Below are 20,356 nucleotides of genomic sequence, written 5' to 3'. Positions count from 1 at the left end.
TTGATTTTCATATATTTTCATGAATGACTATCCAAATACAGTTAGCTGAAGTCAATAGAAGAGAAAGTGCTTTTGAAGGTAAGAGAAAAAAAATAATTTATATAGTTAAAATATTACTTAACACCATAGGAGTTACTTAATTGATCTCACATATATATTCTCTAAAGTTTCTATTTAGGAAAATACTGCATTGAATCTGTCCACACACACCCTTCTTTCTGGACACTGGAATATTTTTGATATTTTATTCTTCACAAAAAATGTGAAATCTTTTACTGAAAAAAACAATGTATTATACAATGTAGGACCACAATGAACAAAACAAAAGCTGCCTTCAAAATTCCAAACTAGATTTATGTTCTCAGTGAATTTGGGGATTCCTCTAGATAATTTTTTTTTTTTTTAAAAAAAACTTAGTGGGGAACAGTGGGGAAGATGAAATTGGTTTCCTTAAGATTTCCAACATTTCTTAGTAGAATTCCATAGACCAACTGCTTGTTTGTGGATTTTGCAAGCATAACATTCAAAATAAATTCAAGGATTCTCCTCAGGCAAAATTTATAAGGAATGTAATGGGAAATCAAAATGTTTTTTACACGGCTAGTGAAATTTCTGAGTATTAATTGGAGTTTATGCAACTTTTGTAAATAAAATATGACTGTGTACATTAATTGCTTTTCTAGTGCTTTGATGCTAGGATGCTTATCATATGTAAAGCCTGAAAAATCATTAATTTTCAACGTATCTGGTTTCCATGGAACAGACCTTTCCCATTTTGGTTCTGTTGTAGTCTCATGCACAATTAGCTGGAACTTAGAACTTATCCACACTTACATTTTGCCCTACTCTTTTCAGGAACAAGCCAACACTTTAAAGCTCCATGTCCAAGCACTCTCTCTTTCGCCCCTGAGCTTTGCCCATGAAAATCTACTCTTTAAAGCTGAAGTGCAACAAATGGCAATTTGGCTTTTCCATGGATTGCTGTTTGCTGCTACTTAGCTTTACAGAGCAAGTTTACATGGGGAATACTCCTGAGCAAAAAAAAAAGAATGCTCAGAGCTTTAAAGTGCAGATTGTGCCTGGAAAGACTGGAGGAAAGTTAAGTGTGGATAAATCCTTACCAACAAAGTAAGCATACGTAGCTAACCACTGTATGTCATTCAGCTGCAAGAAACAGTTTCATCATGTCCAGAACTTTTATGCCTTATTTCCTCACTTTCCTTTGACTGTTTAACTATCTCCATTCTTTGACCACAAATATAAAGTATTTTTTGCCAATGTAGTTTTCCTCAGATATTTTCCCCCTCAGAAATGACTTGCTGTGGAGGATGGGAAGTGCTGATTTTCAACTGGGGGAGATACAAATAATCATTTGGTGTGCAAATAGAGGCTGTGTGGGGTTAACAGCATAAATCTAAGGGGTCTTAGAGGTTTCACCATTTTGGGGGAGACAAATTGACTTTGACTGTGTTCAGCTCTTGTTTTAGGCATGTTATGGAGATGATGATGATGATGATGTTGTTGGCAATGATAATTATACCCTGCCCACCTGGGTGGAAAGAACCAGTGGCAGTCAACCAGCAATTTGTCTACCTGAGTTAATGGAAGTGGTCTCAGAGTTGGAGTTGGAGACCTCCAGGATGATTGTGCTGGGGGAATTCAATACCCATCAAAAGACTAGCTTGTTTGTGCTGGTTCAGGGCTTCATGGCCACTATGGCAGCTATGGGGCTGTTCCAATATGTCATTACTACATCACATGCATCAGGACATATTCTGCATTTGGTCCTGACAGCCATGCGGGAGGGCAATGATCTGAAACATCTTAACCCTTATCATGGTCATGTTTTTTCCTGTTGAGATTAAACAATTTAGTAGCTCTTTCCCTTGGAAAGGGGGGGCTATTAAAATGTGCACCCCCAATTGTAGTGGTTTCTGGTGAATTTTTGAAGGTTTATGGGAACGATAGCTGCTCCTTCCAAAGCCATAGTTGATCTATGGAACCGAGAAATAACAAAGGCCTTTTCCAATGGGCAGAATTCTTGTAGCTCCTTGGTTTACATTTGAGCAGAGGTATAGGTAGGTAGTTGCAAGGTAGATCAAATGTAAGTGAAGAAAATCTCATTATGACCTTATTGGACACAAATGACACTGCTGGGAGCCATAATTAGGAAATTTTGTGCCATTAGTATGTGGATGACACTTGGGTTTATCACTTTGTTCCATCTAAAACAGGAGATGTGGTTCAGGCGCTATACCGGTGCTTGGAGACAATGATGGGCTGGATGTGGGCCAATAAATTGAAGCTGAATCTTGAAAAGACAGAGGTGATATGTGCTCTGAGTTCTCAAGTCTAGGAAATTGGGGAATGGCCTGTTCTGGAAGGAGGAGGTCTATAGTTTGGACATGCTTCATTGTCACTGGATGTTCAGTTAGCCTCAATGATTAGGCACAACTATTTCTAGCTCTGTTTTATTTGTCTCTTATAGCACTTCTTAGACAGCATTATATTATTACAATATTCTGTTGAAATTAAGAGATACCACTTGTGATTCTTTTTACAGATAGCATGGATGTTAGCAAGGATCAAGCCATCGCTAACCAAACTACTGTTTCAGAGTTTCTGCTTCTGGAATTCTCAAAAGTTCAGAAATTACAAAGTCTACACAGCATCCTGTTCCTGGTATTGTATTTGGCAACTGTAACAGGGAATCTTCTCATCATCTCTGCAGTAGCCTTTGACCACCACCTGCACACCCCAATGTATATCTTCCTGATGAACCTGGCCATGCAGGACCTGGGCCAGGTTTCGGTCATTATCCCCCAATCCATGGCCAATTCCCTCATGAATACGAGACACATTTCTTATTCCGGATGTGTTGGTCAAGCCCTATTCTTCACCTTCTTCTTATCTACTGATTTTTTCCTCCTCATAGTTATGGCCTATGATCGGTATGTTGCTATCTGTAATCCACTGCAATACCAGGTGGTGATGAACAGGAGAGCCTGCACTGAAATGATCCTTACTGTATGGATCACTGGGTTTCTTTATGCAGGTTTGCACACTGTCAGCACTTTTGCAACTCCTTTCTGCTCCAATGTTGTCAATCAGTTTTTCTGTGAAATCCCACAGTTAGTAAAGCTTTCCTGTTCTAAGAAAAATCAGATTGAAACTGGAGTTCTGCTCTTGTTTTCTCTCATTGGGTTAGGCTGTTTTATATTTGTTCTCGTGACATATGTACAGATTTTTAGTGCGGTGTTAAGGATGACATCTACACAGGGAAGACAAAAGGCCTTCTCTACCTGCCTTCCACATCTCATGGTATTCTCCACATTTATGGTCACAGGCTTGTTTTCCTATTTGAGTCCCATGACTAATACAGCAACACATTTAGATTTAATTTTTACAGTGATATATTCCATGGTCCCACCTTTGCTGAACCCACTGATTTACAGCATGAGAAACAAAGAGATCAAGGCTGCTTTGTCAAATTTGTTAAGACTAAGGACCACTTCCAATAATATATTATTTAGTTTTCTTCTCTGTGTGTGGATTTAAGTGGCACCCTGATTTTTCACATTGGTATCAATAGGACCAAAGTGAAACTAACATAATTTATCCAATCAAATTTCTCTAAATAATAATAATAATAATAATAATAATAATAATAATAATGCATGTCAACACTCTTCACTTCATCACAATTACAGATGGAGATTTAAAAAACATTTTTTTACTGAGAAACTACCCAGGTCACACTTTTCAAACCAAAGTCTGGAATTAAATAAAGCTGTTGTTCAAAATGTGCATTTATTTTATTTTTTCCATGCAGTTCTCAAACTCTGTTTCTCCCACTAAAAAAAAGTAACCATAGGGCAAAAGTTGGAGCATCACCACTGGCACTTATTTTGAAGAACAGAACATGACACTTAGGGCCAAACTAGTTGTGATGTTAAATATGTATTAGGAATCAGTGTGTGTGTGTTTGTGTGTGTGTTTAATTAGTAGCATGGCAGATTTGAGGTCTGCTACATTTGGGGAGGGGAGTTTTAACTCCTTCCCCACCTACACATTCCTACCCATCCCCATTGTTTCCCTTCCCCAAGTTGCTTTTGGCTTATAAAGGAACATTCTCATATATGCCAGTGGAAACATTCCTTCCAGGTCTCATGGCAAATTGGAGGGAGTGATTTTTATCAGGACCTTGACCTTTGATGAAAGACATTAACCCTCTCTTTCCTGTGTGTTGCAGTCCTAATGAAAACCATTCCCTTCCACACCTGCAATTAACAGCTGCTTGGTTCAGTGCTTAGATAGAAATTTGAAATCATTAACTCTATTCAGTCATGTGTTGAAATGATTATTTTAGTATTCTGCTGCCTGTTATTATGCTTTTTAAAAAGGTAAAGGTAAAGGACCCCTGACAGTAAAGTCCACTCGCGAACGACTCTGGGGTTGCAGTGCTCATCTTGCTTTACTGGCTGAGGGAGCCAACGTTTGTGTGTAGACAGTTTTTCTGGGTCATGTGGCCAGCATGACTAAGCTGCTTCTGGAAAAACCAGAGCAATGCATGGAAACGCCATTTACCTTCCCGCCGGAGTTGTACCTATTTATCTATTTGCACTTTGGTGTGCTTTCAAACTGCTAGGTTGGCAGGAGCTGGGACCAAACAAAGAGAGCTCACTCCGTCGTGGGGATTCGAACCGCCAACCTTCGGTTTGGCAAGCCCTAGGCTCAGTGGTTTACACCACAGCGCCACCCGCGTCCCTTCATTATGCTTTTTAATATGTTTTTATTATTGATGCTCCATAACATGTGTTATGGAGTGTTATGGACCAGTGCTATCCCTGGTCCTGAGATCTTTTGATAAAGGGTGTTATAAACAGTAATATAATAATAATGTGTTCAATTCACCAGCTAGAGTGCACACATTATCTCTGTAGAGACATTAGAGCATATCTGTATAAAAATTCTATGACCAACCACAGTTTAAGGGGAAAGCTTTGCTGTTAGAATCATAGAATCATAGAGTTGGAATAGACCACAAGGGCCATCGAGTCCAACCCCCTGCCAAGCAGGAAATGTGTTGGTGAAATGTGTTGGTGAAATGTGTTGGTGAAATGTGTTGACAAATGCAATGGTGTGATGGACATCTGCAATTTGGTGAATGTTAACTTTCATTGACAATTCCAGCCATTTTAGGAGACAACATAAAATTACAGAAATTTCTGCAACCTTGTAGGAAGTCACACTTCAACTAATTAAATAATTTATAAAGGTAATGTATCTTTATAAAATCTTGGTAAACAATGTAAACACACTTGTGACATGCTTATTTCTTACATTAAGACTGTACTCTTATGGACAGTTACCTGGGACTATTAACCATTGAACTGAATGGGACTGACTTCAGAGTAGATGCATATCGTATTGTGACATAATGCATTCCAAGAAGCACCACTCCAGGAAAACAACAAAATGCATCCTCACTGCAATCATTTATGAGTCAGTGTCAATACATATCATACAAAAAGCAAGATTCAATGAAAATTTTCATTATATAAACAGCTGATTAAGAAACAATAGGACTACAGAGCTGGATGGTTGCCTATGTTACAAATAAAACAGGAACCAAGAATATATATTAATTAAGAACAGTTACTGATAAAATAATGACTTGTTTTATCATGTATTATTTGTGTTAGCTGTGTGGAACACATTCATAAAAATAAAATGGACTGGATTGAAATATATGGTAGCACTGCAGTAAAACCACTGCCCCCATTTCAAATCCTAGTGTAGGACCACTGTCCCAACTCAATACATACCATAGTAGATACATTTTTTTCTAAGGTTCTTGGTTGCTTCCATTATTTCGATTTCTTAGCTGCTCCCTGTGATTCAGCTCAGGCTTCAGCAAAATAATATAGCATTTGGGAGAGAAGATACAGCCTAGTAACCCAGCACTGGAAGCTAAAATAGAGAAGATCTCCACAGCCACCATGTATTTGCCTTTGGTGCTCAGGTACGTTGGTACAAATGACACCCAAACACTGCAGAACACTAGCATACTAAAAGTGATGAACTTGGCTTCATTAAAACTATCTGGCAACTTCCTGGCTAGGAAAGCCACAGTGAAGCTTATAACAGACAGAAGTCCCATATAGCCCATGACAATGTAAAACATGTTGACATATCCTTCATTACATTTTATGATGATCTTCCCTGCTAGTGACTGCATGTCAACATCTGGAAAGGGGGGAGAGATTCCTAGCCACACTGCACAAACGACTCCTTGAACAAGGGAGCAGGAAAGAACAATTGAACCTGTCATTGTTTTTCCCACCCATTTCCTCATGCTGGATCCTGGCTTGGTGGCCTTGAAGGCCAAAACCACAATGATGGTTTTGGCCAACACAGAAGAAACAGCCACTGTGAAGATGATGCCAAAAGCTGATTGTTGTAGAAGACAGGTCACCTTCTTCGGTTTTCCGAGAAATAAGAAAGAACAGAGAAAGCAAAGCAGGAGAGAGATCAGAAGAGTATAGGTGACATCCCGGTTGTTGGCTTTGACTATGGGGGTCTCTTTGTGCTTAATAAAAGTTCCTAGCACCAAAACTGTGATCAGGGAAAGCATAGCTGAGAGTGAAGCTAAACTAATCCCTAATGGTTCTTCATATGACAGAAAGCTCACAGCTCTGGGAATGCATCGATCTTGGCCTTTGCTTGGGTGCTGATTTTCTGGGCATCTGAAACAATTGTCCATGTCTGGGGGGTAGAAAAATATTTTAGTGCCAACTCATGTAAGACCTTTGGGGAAAATATCATAATTACTTCTGAGGTGGCTATGCTGCTCACAGAGAGTTCTAGCTTTTCATTCCATGTACAGAATTGGTTATGTGAGAAGACATTTTAATATTAAACATAGAATCATAGAATTTTAGAGTTGAAAGGGACCCAAGGGTCATATAGTCCAACCCCCTGTAATGCAAAAATATTTTGCCCAATGTGGGGCTCAAACCCACAATTTGAAGACTGGGGACTCATCTATACAGTTGCAGATAAAATGTTTTAAATGTGTTGTAAAGTGCAATATACACATGGGACACTAAATGGCGACAGTGAGCTATACTAAATTTAATTAATTTTTCAAAACTTTTTTTTAAAAAAAATATTTTCACGTTTTTTATATGTGTATATATTCTACCTAAGAGTCTTATGCTCTACCAACCTATATTCCAGAAAGCTTATGAATAACAGTATGTAGTGATTATTATTATCATTCTTAGAAGTGATTGAATAATATTATTTTTATGCTAGTTCTTTATACTGATTAATGCACATTTAACCCTTTACTTTGTGTTTTAGCAAATCCTCAAGTGCATTTTTGTCTGTTTCATTTATTGAATGCTGCCTTGAGCAGGAATAGCAACTCTAAAATAAATAAATAAATTAGTCTGCTGCTAGGTTTTTTGCTATAGTTTTTAATTTTCTTTGCACACTCTTATTTAATTAATTTGAGTTATTACTGTTATTTTAATTGCTGCAATCCATTCTGAGATGGATTTAGGGCAGGCTAAAAATATTCTGCAATAAATAAATAAATACATAGGGTGACAACACACACATAATTCTGCATGTATTCATTGTTGCAGGACATTCTAAGCAGGGTTTCTAAGGTATTTGTAGAATGCAGATAGAAGCAGGTGCAATGTTTGCCATTTATGGATTCTAAGCTGGAGACACTCATGACAATTTGGCTTGTTTTCATTATGCTGGAGTGATTTCTCTTTCTACACACATTGACAATATAGTCTGTGACGGCAATACATGATTCTTGACTAATTGTCTGGGTTGGTTAGTTACAGTTAATCATGGAATTCTAGATTTCCCAATAACATTGTCAGATAAAGTCTGATTCACACATCAATGTACCACATGAATTCTCTTATCATTTGATGACCTACAGATAAATGTGTGAAATGCTTTCATCGACAAAGACTGCATTTGAAGCAAGTTAAGTACTCAGATTGCTGAACCAGTTTCGAGGTGGAGAAAACTTATTGTAACACCTTGGAAAGATGGCACAAACTTAACACTCTCACCAAGTACTTACAACCATTCAGTGGTCTGTTAGATAAATTGGTGGTATGTGCAGCAAATGTTGGTACCACTAACCCTTTTGGTTTGAAATCTCTCCATCTGGGCATGGAACACAATCATAGCAACAAAACTTCACCCCTTCTCTTTTCTTCTTCTGATAACCAGGGTGGCAGGAGTCACAACACAAAGAAATAGGCAGCACCTATCAGCAAACAAAGCAAGGAATATGATGGAATCAATGAGAGGAAAATAATCACCTTTTTTTTTTTTTAACAACAAAATGAATAAGCTGTTGACTCAGAAAAATCAAATTATATTGAACATTATTACATAGTATACTACTGAGCCCAATAGTTATGTTTCCAGAGAAGATAAATTACTTGTCTTAGTGCATTATTGTATAGAAACAGGCATGACTATAGATGCTAGAAAGACAAGATTTGGCCCTTAAATATGTTTTATTATATGTATCCACAGTCTTGCCAAAGACAAGGCAATTATTGTGACTAGGCTCAGGGATAAAGAGTTGAGACAAATGAAACGGGTTAAAATGGGGCTACATTTTATTACTAATATGAGAAGTGCATAACCTAAAACCTCAACCTTTGGTCAAATATCTTTTCAATGGCAAAGGGTATGGTATAGAACTGGAGTCTTGTCTCTCCCTTCTGGTGAGTAGAGAGGCCTTCTTGTTCCTGGTGCCCCATGACTCTGGGCACTTGCATCTTAAGAATGTTACATATCCAGCATATGGGCCCACAACCCAGAGTAGCTGTCTTCTGGAAACATTCTTCACCTTCAAAGGTGCCAAATGGTGTTCATCTATTCCCTTCTCTCTCATTAACTTCTCCAGCACCTTCCAAACAAATCAACACATTTCTCTGCATCTACCGCTAAACCCCTATCCTAGCATCCAGTATATTGGGGGGGGGGATGCACAACTTGGCCAACTTGTGGTCCTAAAGTAACTGGAAATCCTGCACTGGATAAAGGAGTAGACTGAGCAGGTGTAGGAAATGGCAATAGAGGCCTGCAGAGATGTGGTATAGACCTGTAGACCCATGACCATGCTCTCAGATGCCAATGTATGTGCATTTTCCTCATCTCCCTCATCTCTGTATTTGGCTTGTCACAGCAGACCTTCCAGATGCCCCATTCTCTGACTGGAGGAAACAACTATTTCCATGCAGAGATTGATATATTAAGCTTTCTTTTTTTTTTACACCTCTCCTTAGTTTCTAAGAAGGGATGCGGGCGGCGCTGTGGTCTAAATCATTGAGCCTCTTGGGCTTGCTGATCAAAAGGTCAGAGATTCGAATCTTCGCAACAAGGTGAGCTCCTGTTGCACAGTCCCAGCTCCTGCCAACCTAGGAGTTCAAAAACATGCCAAAAAGTGCAAGTAGATAAATAGATATGGCTCCTGTGGAAAGGTAAACGGCGTTTTCATGCACTGCTCTGGTTTCAGTGTTCCATTGCACCAGAAGTGGCTTAGTCATGCTGGCCACATGACCTGGGAAAAAACTGTCTATGGAGTGGACAAACGCCAGTTGCCTTGGCCTGTAAAGCGAGATGAGCGCTACAACCTCAGAGTTGTTCGCGACTGGACTTAACTGTCAGGGGCCCTTTACCTTTACCTTTTTTTGTTTCTGGATGCAGTACAAAGCACTGGATTTATCAAGACAAATTATCATCCATTACATGGATCTTGTTATTCAACAAAGGATAGTCTCAAACATTGGCACACCCATATGGAGAATGGAAAGTAGCTCCCCAAAGCACCCCAAAACTCATACCTGGTTAAAGCTTCCATGCCACACAATTATATCTTCATTAATGACAAGTTTATCTTCCATTGGAGCTTTGTGTTCAAACTTTCCAATTTTCACTCTAAGGAATGAGTTACAGATAGGTAGCCGTGTTGGTCTGCCATAGTCAAAATAAAAAATATTCTTTCTAGTAGCACCTTAAAGACCAACTAAGTTAGTTCTTGGTATGAGCTTTCGTGTGCATGCACACTTCTTCGTGTATCTGAAGAAGTGTGCATGCACACGAAAGCTCATACCAAGAACTAACTTAGTTGGTCTTTAAGGTGCTACTAGAAAGAATATTTTCTAAGGAATGAGTTATTTGGGGAAATCACTAGGTTCACTATGTCAAGGTCAGCTTCCATTTCCCTTTTATCATTAAAGGACACAATTTCTTCTGCAGTATTATTAAACACAACACTTTGAAGAAATGGGTGGAGCTAGTTGAAATGGGTAAAAATGAAACAAAGGGGTAACCTATATGTTTGGTGTGTTTGCATTAAAGAAACTTTATACAGAGCCTTTAAGAGGATGAAAGCAAGAATATTCCAAACAACAAAAAACTCGAATCCTATTCCCAACTATTACCCTAAACCTTATTAAAAGCAGCAGCAACACAAGACCAAAATAAAAAGACACATATTATCCCAACTAGTCTAAAATAGTGGTGGACAACATTCAACTTTGACTGCAATGACTCTAGTTGGGTGTTAGAGTCCAACAGCACTCAGAGGGGTGCAGGTTTCCCATCCTTGTCCTATAAGGTGACTCTAAAATATATGAGCAAATTAAAATGTATTTTAGTACAAGAAGAAAAATAAAGTGGGTGGCAGGTGAAGCTTCCTGAATGAGCAATCTTCAGCTATGGAGCAACAATGGAAAAGGCCATTTGGAATATTTTTGGAACCTCCATGCTGGGTTTTACAATGTTTTCATTGATTACAGTTGTTTGAAGTTTTATGTAAGTGCAGCCTAAACAACAGCAACAGCTGTTCTGCAATAGCGGAAGATGGGAAATGTACACTTATTACTTGAACTTATATACTCTTTCTCCCCAAGTGGTGCTAAGTTTCAAGTAAAGGTCATCGGGGTGGTGGAGGTTGGGTGGCATGGTTTGCAAGTGCTGCTGCTGCTTACCCAGGTGGAAAAGAGGAAGAGCAAGGTGAGAGGAGCTCAACATGATGCAAGCATGGTGGCAGGAGTATTGGATTGGCACTGTGCACACATAACATTAATCTCACCATGCCTTGAGCCTCCCCATCTTAGCAGTGGAACTTGCTGTATGGAAGCCAGGTGAGCAACACCTCTTCATCTCCACTGACCACTACTGGCACTTTCCTATGTTTAAGCATAATATTGGAGTATATACTTTATAATGGAATTACAGGAAGACAAAATTGGAAACCATAACAGTTTATCAAAAAAAATGTGCACACCACCATTTCACCAGTAATTCACAGATCAACAGGATATTGGATGTTTGATATTATCTGACTTTGTATTGAGCTTTTCATGATAACAAATGGTTGTCTCCAACTAAGCTTTACACAGAGTAGACATATTGAAATGAATGTACCTAAACTAGTCATAAACATAGGGATGCGGGTGGTGCTGTGGTCTAAACCACTGAGTTTCTTGGGCTTGCCGGTCAGGTCGGCGGTTCGAATCCCTGTGATGGGGTGAGCTCCCGTTGCTCAGTCCCAGCTCCTGCCAACCTAGCAGTTCAAAAGCATGCCCAAAAGTGCAAGTAGATAAATAGGAACTGCTCCAGAGGGAAGGTAAACAGTGTTTCTGTGCGCTGCTCTGGTTTCTGTGTTCTGTTGCGCCAGAAGTGGCTTAGTCATGCTGGCCACATGACCTGGAAAAACTGCGGACAAACGCTGGCTCCCTCGGCCAGTAAAGCGAGATGAGCGCCGCAACCCCAGAGTCGTCTGTTACTGGACTTAACTGTCAGGGGTCCCTTTACCTTTACCTTTAAACTAGTCGTGTCTATTAATTTGAATGGGTCTACTCTGCATAGGATTATCACTGAATGCAACCAGCAGTAAATTAATTGTAGAAATGCTACCTCCCAAGCCCCAAAATCTTGAAGACTTCTCTTCTTTCCTTTTATTCTGTGAATGGATCTAGATGAATGCATTGCATGGAAAGAATGCACCACAGCATAAACAGCATTATAGATGCTGTAGCTGTGGCCAGTCACAGCTATTTCAAACTGAGATCCAGGAAGACTTTCTAGCCTCTCCTCCCCAGTACATTCACTACCATCCTCCATCGGATCCTGGGAATTTGGAAATGAGCAGCCAAATATTTGCTCACAGAAGTCCTTGAAAAAGCTGTTTTCTTGTGTCCTGCAAAGTTTTATATTCTGAAGAAATTCCTTAAAGCTTGGAAGCTCGTGTGAGTGTGCTGTGAACAAAATAGCACCTTGGAACGCTTGCAAATTTGCTTGGGCTTGAATGCTTATTAATGCAACATCGATCTGGGCTGTCATGATCCACAGCTTTCTCCAAGACATCATATTTTCTTCATATACAAGATCTGTTATAAGAATTAACCATGAAATGATCATAGTTTCTCCATAGACAATCAATGTATTAGCTGTGCTATTTGTCAAATGTTGGTTAATATTGAAGGCCATAGTGTTCATTTGGTTTCCTGTATGCCAAGATGCTTGCTTTGGAATTCTTTCTGCAAAGGCTGAACAGATGCCATTCTGAGAAAGCATTGGTTCCAACACCTGCAAGAACTGTTCTCCACTATCATCATCCACAGCAAATAGCCCAACCCACATCCATCCAAAATGCTGAAGTAATTGGAGAATCCCCAGGTACTGATGAGATTCATTTGGAATCATGCGGTAAAAGGAAGATAGTTGCATTGTATCACTTTTCCCTGGGGCGAAGGAGCCATATGTCAGCTATAAAAAAAATTAAAATGTTCTTATTTCAGTGGTGCCTTTGTGATGGAAAACCTGTCAGTTTCAGTTTCTAATTTTTCCACTTTTAATATCAGTTCTTCACATTTCCACACCAGATTTTTTTAAAAAAATAGTCCGCATGAAAATTCATCAGCAATTTAGTGACTTCTCTAATATACACATTTTTGTATGCAATGTTGCCTAATATAGCCAATTTTTAAAAAAGCAAATTCCCTTTAATTAATCATTTTTGTAAGCAACTTTCAGTAATATATGCATTTGTATGTGTGCACTTTGCTCTAGCATAGGCATATTTGAACACATTACTTTGCTGAAGAACTGCATTGCAAAACTTGCAGACGTGCAAATTTCAAAAGATGACTGTGTTTCAGTTTGCATATGGTTTCAGAAAGTGCAGATTAGGTAAGTTTGCTGTTAAATACAAATCAACAAATTTTCTCCCCCATCACGAGCCATGCATTAATAGAGATGTGCATGGGACTGCTTTGAATGTAAAAGAATTTCCATGAAAACAATGCACTATCACTGTAAAATAAAGCAACTTGAAATAACAGCAGCTATTGCAATAGCATAAAAGCAGACTGTGGGGTACAATTTATGGGGGAGGGCAAGAAGGAAGACTTCCAAGATGTCAGATTCTATTCCATGGCACCTGTTTTCCTAGTCTGTCTAAAGACATGCCTCATCAGGATATGTTCTATAATCATCACACAATATTTTGTTTTTCTGTGAACCATGCCTCTCTTTCTGTATGGTCTTTTAAAGTCCCCCAATCTCCATGCACAAATCCTACCTGTGGAATCTTGTAGAGACCTAATATGTCTGATATGTGAAAGGAGATGTCTGAGCCAAGTCCACCAATGACAGCCATCAGGTTTTTTGGCAAGTCACACCTGTAGTTGGGGGAAAATCTACGCAAATTGAAAAGCAGGTCCAGAGTGGTACGATAGGTCATCATCAGGCTGTAATAGCTGTCATAGATGTGGAAACCAAGCGTGATATTATGCAAGATCTTTGGATTCTCATTGATCTCATTCACAGCAAACGCCAAGGCTAGGATGTGCTGGTATAACTTTGCCACCACTCTGCAAATGGAGTTACATTCTCTTTCACAAGAGGATTTTACAATTCATATGAATCACTTTCGCACTGCGATGGCCCACACTACACACAAATGTCTATACACACAAATGTCATAAATTTGTTAGAGTTAAATGGGAGGGAAGTAAACGTCAGAGAAAAACCAAAATGGTGATCAGAGGAAGAAAGATCAAATGATAACAAGATGGATGATAGAGCAGTGCAACACTGAGAGAATTGGTGAAGTACAACTAAAAAACTGCATTGAATTATTTAGTCGCAATGAATGTTTGGTGCTTTCTTATATGAATCAGAGCTTTGGTTTGCCTTCTCTACCTAATGATTTCTGTGAGCTTTGTTACCTGATAAGCTTTCAACTGGAATTGCCTAGGATTGTACCAGAGACCTTTTCTATGTAAACAATGTGCATCATCAGTGAGCTATTTCCAATCCACCCACCATGGAAATGCCCTGAGAGAGCTCTCCTCTACACAGCCAAATATATATACAGTTGTACCTCGGGTTACATACACTTCAGGTTACAGACGCTTCAGGTTACAGACTCCACTAACCCAGAAATAGTACCTTGGGTTAAGAACTTTGCTTCAGGATGAGAAGAGAAATTGTGCTCCAGCGGCGTGGCGGCAGCAGGAGGCCCCATTGGATAAAGTGGTGCTTCAGGTTAAGAACAGTTTCAGGTTGAGAATGGACCTCCAGAACGAATTAAGTACTTAACCCTAGGTACCACTGTATGGTGATTATTTGGCTTTCTATTGACTTGCTCCTTTTAACGACTACCATGAATACTGTGCCCTCTATTAGTTTGTACTCTAGAAAATGCATTAAAATATACTACTCTGCAGAGCTTTTCTGAAGTAAATTATACCATACTGTCATTCCTAGCAAGGGCCATTTAAGGGAGAAGGAAAAACAAACAAAACCTTTCTCATCTTTTTCTACATAAACTAGTCTCCTGATCTGACACTCAGTGTTTCCAAACATCTTTTTCAGGCTTGTCCAAAGTGGAGAAAAATCTGGATTTGCACCAGTCTGTCTCCCTATTAATATAAGGGAATCCATATGATGACCTCTACATCTGAGTGTTGTCCCAGACCTTTCCCTCTTTTACTGTGGGCCTTTAAAATCCTTGCAAAGTGCAAAAAGTTTGAGATAAACACACAGACATGGACATTTAATGGAAGGAAATATCCATTTTGTTCTGGTGTGGACAAGTGCTTAGTTTATTTCCTTTTGAAATCTAAGTTCACTACTTTCTATATAACTTATTCCATCAGCTTTGCTATCTTCATGTCTGATTTTCCTCATGTCCGCATATCCTTGCAGGCAACATTTTCAAACATGAGGCTTTCTGCTTACTTATTTATTTAGGCTTTAATTTCTGAGATTCTTTTTAGAGTTATTGTACCTTATAAATATTATACCTGGCTATATGCAAATGTGGTGTATGTAAAGAAAACATTACCCTCTGATTCCAAGACAGGAAGAATTTTTCATTAAGGTAGGAGGAAATGTGGATATACTGTGAAGAAGTGAGGGCAACAGAAGAATTAGAAAGTCAGTGATTGAGAAAGATAGGAGCCCTCTTTAGGCATTCAGGCTAGACACATAAGCACAAAAGTATGTTGGTGTGTGAACGAGGTCTCCCTTCTCCAAAGGAGGCTGGGTGTGCAACCACTTCAACACTGACGTTTATATATTTAGCATGGTGATCTGAAGGGGGCTTGCAAGTGTGTGTTCCTGAAAAGTAAAAGTAAGGGATCTTGATCCCAAAGAGGCTTTCAAATATATCAGACAAACATGATAACAGGCCTACATTGGACCTTTTCATAATATACATGGTGGTCAGGAAAGGAGGTTGTGTGCATTCCCTGTCCCTCTAAACTCATTTGCTGCAATTCACCCCATACATACATTGTTTGAGAAGTCTATTTCTTGCATTACTCACACTTTAACATCAAACTCATCCTGGGAAGGGTGTTTCCTGAATAAAACATCTGAAGAAATGTAAATTATCTGAGAAGCAATTCCACCAATGAGAAGGCTACCTGACTGATACCACTCATGTGGAATATGGAGAGGATCGTTCATATGGCACTTCATGGTATCAACATTGAATATCATGTGAGATAGCAGAAGCAGCAACACCACTGGTCTCACCATTTTGACAGCAAGGCTTGTCTCTAGACACAAACTCTCCTGTGTCCTTCTGTAGCAGCAGCTTGTTACATGGAACAGGCTACAGTTTATGAAGGCTTATTCTGTCAATAGGCTTCCTAAAGATAATTTCTCCCACCATTGGTAACAGAATACTAGTACTTGAATTGTCATGTCTCAACTATAACATAAAAAGACAGACAGACACTCTGTTCACAGTCAAAAAAACAACAACAAAAAACAACAAAAAACACCACAGAGAGAGCCCAGAGCACAACTCCTAGATCTCAATGGTATAGGAGTTTTTATAGGCTTTCTTATCGATTTTTCTTCTGGAAAGCCACAGGAGATGAGAAGTAATGATAATGATTAGTGACTGTTAATTATAGGGAAGATAACAAACTGTCAGAAGTCCAGGTTCCCAGCTTGATAACACAGTAAGCACAGCTAATTAGAAAGGAGGATTTATTGCAAAAAATAATAATTGAAAAATCAACAGATAGCTCTTTGAAGATGGCAGTGCATGTATGCCTGAGACTAAATTTTATTTGCAGAAGCATGTGCTTTGAACAGCAGAGTGTTTCATCTCTGCTCCCAATAGAGGTCATAAAGTTGTGAATCACCATCTCTGCTCCCAATAGAGGTCATAAAGTTGTGAATCACCAAGGTGATCCATAACTTGCATCATGGAGTTGTACCTTGGAGATTTACAATGTCTTAACTTACAATCCTTTCTCTAATTCCACAAAAGAGGCAGAAGATGTAATATTTTCTTCTTTAAAAAGCCATTCACATCATGCTTAGGAGCTTTAACCATTTCACTTTCATTTTTAAGAATTATTTAGCTTACGTAACTCAGCTGTGAGAAAACAAAGTTGGACTTACTGTGAACTGTCCTTCTAGTCAGTGGAGTGTAGATCATAGAGGCAAGTGATGCTTCCTCCTGGAGGCAGATTCGAACAGTTTTTGCAAATAACTAGTGTTGGCCGGCCATATGCGGAGGGAAGCTTCTGCTAACTTACAATTCCTACCTAACTTGAACAAATAACCTGAACAGTGGCCTCCAAGTGCAACAAAAATGCCAGGATCAGCAAAACTCTTCAGCCATGACAGCTTCTCACTTGGTCATGGAGAGTCCTCAAATGGGAAGGAGATGTGAGGACTCCTTCTCAAAGCCTAGTAAGCACTTACTAGGCTTTGGGAAGAAGGAGGGTGGATTCTAGGGCCCTGTCAGAGCCCTCACACCTCCTTCCCAAAGGGCTTGTTGTTTGGTTTCACTGCCAGGTACTGGCTGGAAGGCAGTGGAAAACTCTGCCCATTGAGTGTCCTCTCCATGGGGCTCCATCTTGGCCAGGGAAGGAAGTATAGTCTTTTTCTGGCTTGCCACCATCTTTTCTTCTCTTTTTCCAAAACTATTTTGATTCTGCTCCACTCCTCCAGTGATCAAGCAATAAGTATTCTGGACTAATCTGATTTCAAGGGGTACTTCCTATTATAAACAGTTGTTCTCAAAGTTTATTCTCCATAAAACACTTGAAAATGTGTGTAGGTCTTGGTAGACAACTCCCCCCCCCCCCAATGCTCTTATAGCAATTGTAATGTGCTGTGGTAAATGCTGTATGTTTTTAATTGTATTTTTATTCCTTTTATTTCTTATCTTCCATTCTATTATATTGCATTTTCAGTGCCATAGAATTCAGATGACAAGCATTCTTCTCAGAAACACTTTGGAGTACTTCAATGAAGCTCACAGACAACTAGTGGTCTGCACAACAGAGTTGAGGAACCCTGTTCTAAAATGAATCAATTTATTTAATACTGGCTTCTAAAGCAGCTTTCAATTAAATACACACAAACTCTCATTTTTCAGGCTCTGCTCCTTTCATTGTTCTTTACAATAAATGAATTGGCTAGAAAAAATAAACTAGTCCAATTAGCTTCAGTATTCTTCCAGCAATATTCTGCTCTCTACTATCAAATGACTGTTCTTAGAATTATAATACACTCTGGCGTCTTCCACTATTTTGCCAGTGACCTTGTAGAATAACTTAACAGTTGCACAGCCCTACTAAATACATCTGATGAATTCAAAAGCAAGTCATCAATCAATAGCCCTATCCTATTGAGACTCCCCACCAATTTGGTTATTAAAAAGTATATTACTCCTCTATATCTATTCTGATTGTGATCCCTTAATAAATTGGCATCTATTTATCAATGTGTCAAGATCACTTTTGAAGCTTTATAAAATAGAGTCCATCATCATAGCTTATATTGTATTATATTATATTGTACTGTATTGTGAATTCTGGATGATAGGTTTTTCAAAGAAACAGGATTGCCTGGAGCTCTTTATGAAAAGACTTGTTTACTTGTGTTTATGTTTACATATTTTATTGTATATAAAATATAATATAATATAATATAATATAATATAATATAATATAACATAACATAATATAATATAATATTCCCTTGAGTTTCCTTGAATTCAATACAGAAATAATATTCCTGACTGTTAAAGCAACATAAGGCACAAGAATCAAGGTAAACATACTATTTATAATAAATATGCCATAATTCAACCTCTTTATTGAAGAAACCTGGGCTCTATTGCCAATGAATACATTTGAAACATTTAACACAAACAATTCAGCAGAATAGTGTCTTCAAACCTAAATGTAGCATAATCATAGCCATTGATGAGTATTGAGCATGACAGTCATTGATAATCTCATCCTCCAGCATTAATTCTAATTTCCATTTCCATTTTAAGACCTTCTAAATTGGTGGCCATCACCACATCCAGTGAATTCTACAGGCTACCTAAGTACTGTGTGACTGATCTCCCCACCAGAAATTCTAGATTGTAGCCAGTTTAATGAGCAATCTTACAGCAAGATCCACTGGGATGACTAGGGTTAGAACCTGCAGTTGAGACAAGAGGTTCCTTATGCAACTAAACCACGCCAGCATGACTACCCATCTCCTGCTGTGCCAGAAGAATACTGGCTTATCCCTACCATTCTGGCTGAGCTGGGACCAGGTAATCTGAGCTGAGCATGGCGAATCATAAACCAACACAAATCCTCAAAAAGGGGTGTTCTGGGACCATAGCTGGACCAGAGATGTAGGACTTAGGATGGAGCCTAGCCATGGTCATCTGGATCATGTTACCTGGAAATTTGACATAAGTTTAGTAGGGAAAAAAGGATCATGTGAGACAAAAACAAGTTTTGCTCCGCCTGTCTTAAGCAGCAGTAGCACAGATTCTGAATGGACTTTGCATCTAATGTGGTTTACACCAGAATAGCTTAGACTGGGCTTGCTCAGTATAAGGTTTCCCAAAAAAATATCAAACTCAGTCACTTATTAAGTCCTTCCCAACATAATGTTTACGAGAATGTTGATGTGTTCAATTAGGCAATGAAGCTTTTTAATTTTGAAGGTATTAGTTACACTGCTTTCTGAATGTTTATTACAGCATCCAGACACTGATCCAATGCTTTCACTGTCCCTTCTGAGTCAGATGTTATAGAGAAGTAGAGCTGTGTATAATCAGTGAATGGGTGGCACCTTGTTTCAAAACTCCTAACAACCACACCAAACAGCTTGCATTAAATAGCACTGAGGAAAGACCAGTATCCTGTGGAATCCCATTGTACAAATGCCAGGGGACACAAGATTCATATTTCTACCAAACATATGAAATAATCATTAATGTTGTCAAATAAACTCATATTTAGTGGGAATGTGACATCCATGTGATTGTTTGCTAATATAAATCACAAACGCCCTGAAGCAGAAGCCAAGTTAGATGGTACTTCAGATTTTTGGAAATGGTAATGAACATGACTGCTTTTAACCACAGATGCATAGAATAACAAGATGTATCACTTGCATCCAACATACATCCAAAACATTTCTCCAAAAACCTTTCAGAAAAGGAATTCTGAAATACAACAAAAGAAATTACAACATTCATGTAGTCATTATCACTTAATCCATTAATATGACAAAGAGCCTAGGAGTGCGATAAATAAATAAAATGAGACGGGTCCTATTTTAAGCAGAAGGGAATATACCTAATATGAACATTTAGTTTCTCCATGTTTTTCAAATATCTGGAAATGATGAATCATGCAATGAGATGTTTCAGTTTTCTGGGTATTTTCCACACCGCCAGTTGGATGTCCTTGTTCCTGAGACTATAAATTATGGGATTAAGAACTGGTGGCAAAACTGTATATAA

At 38.7% G+C, this 20,356-nt stretch overlaps 1 protein-coding gene across 1 annotated transcript; it reads left to right on the top strand.

The window, feature by feature from the left end:
* Window positions 1-2,568: 2,568 nt before the first annotated feature.
* LOC308461851 (olfactory receptor 14I1-like) lies at window positions 2,569-3,558 on the top strand (the record flags this gene model as incomplete). The annotated part of the gene is made up of 1 exon (XM_080979016.1): window positions 2,569-3,558. One exon carries the CDS (start codon window positions 2,569-2,571, stop codon window positions 3,556-3,558), a length of 990 nt encoding a protein of 329 aa, XP_080835142.1.
* Window positions 3,559-20,356: the final 16,798 nt, after the last annotated feature.

Source organism: Podarcis pityusensis, assembly GCF_964106645.2.
Source record: "Podarcis pityusensis genome assembly, chromosome: 13".
In the NCBI taxonomy this organism is placed as follows: Eukaryota; Metazoa; Chordata; class Lepidosauria; order Squamata; family Lacertidae; genus Podarcis; species Podarcis pityusensis.
The sequence above is the reverse complement of the archived record's forward strand: the minus strand, read 5'-3'. Positions and strand labels throughout refer to the sequence as shown.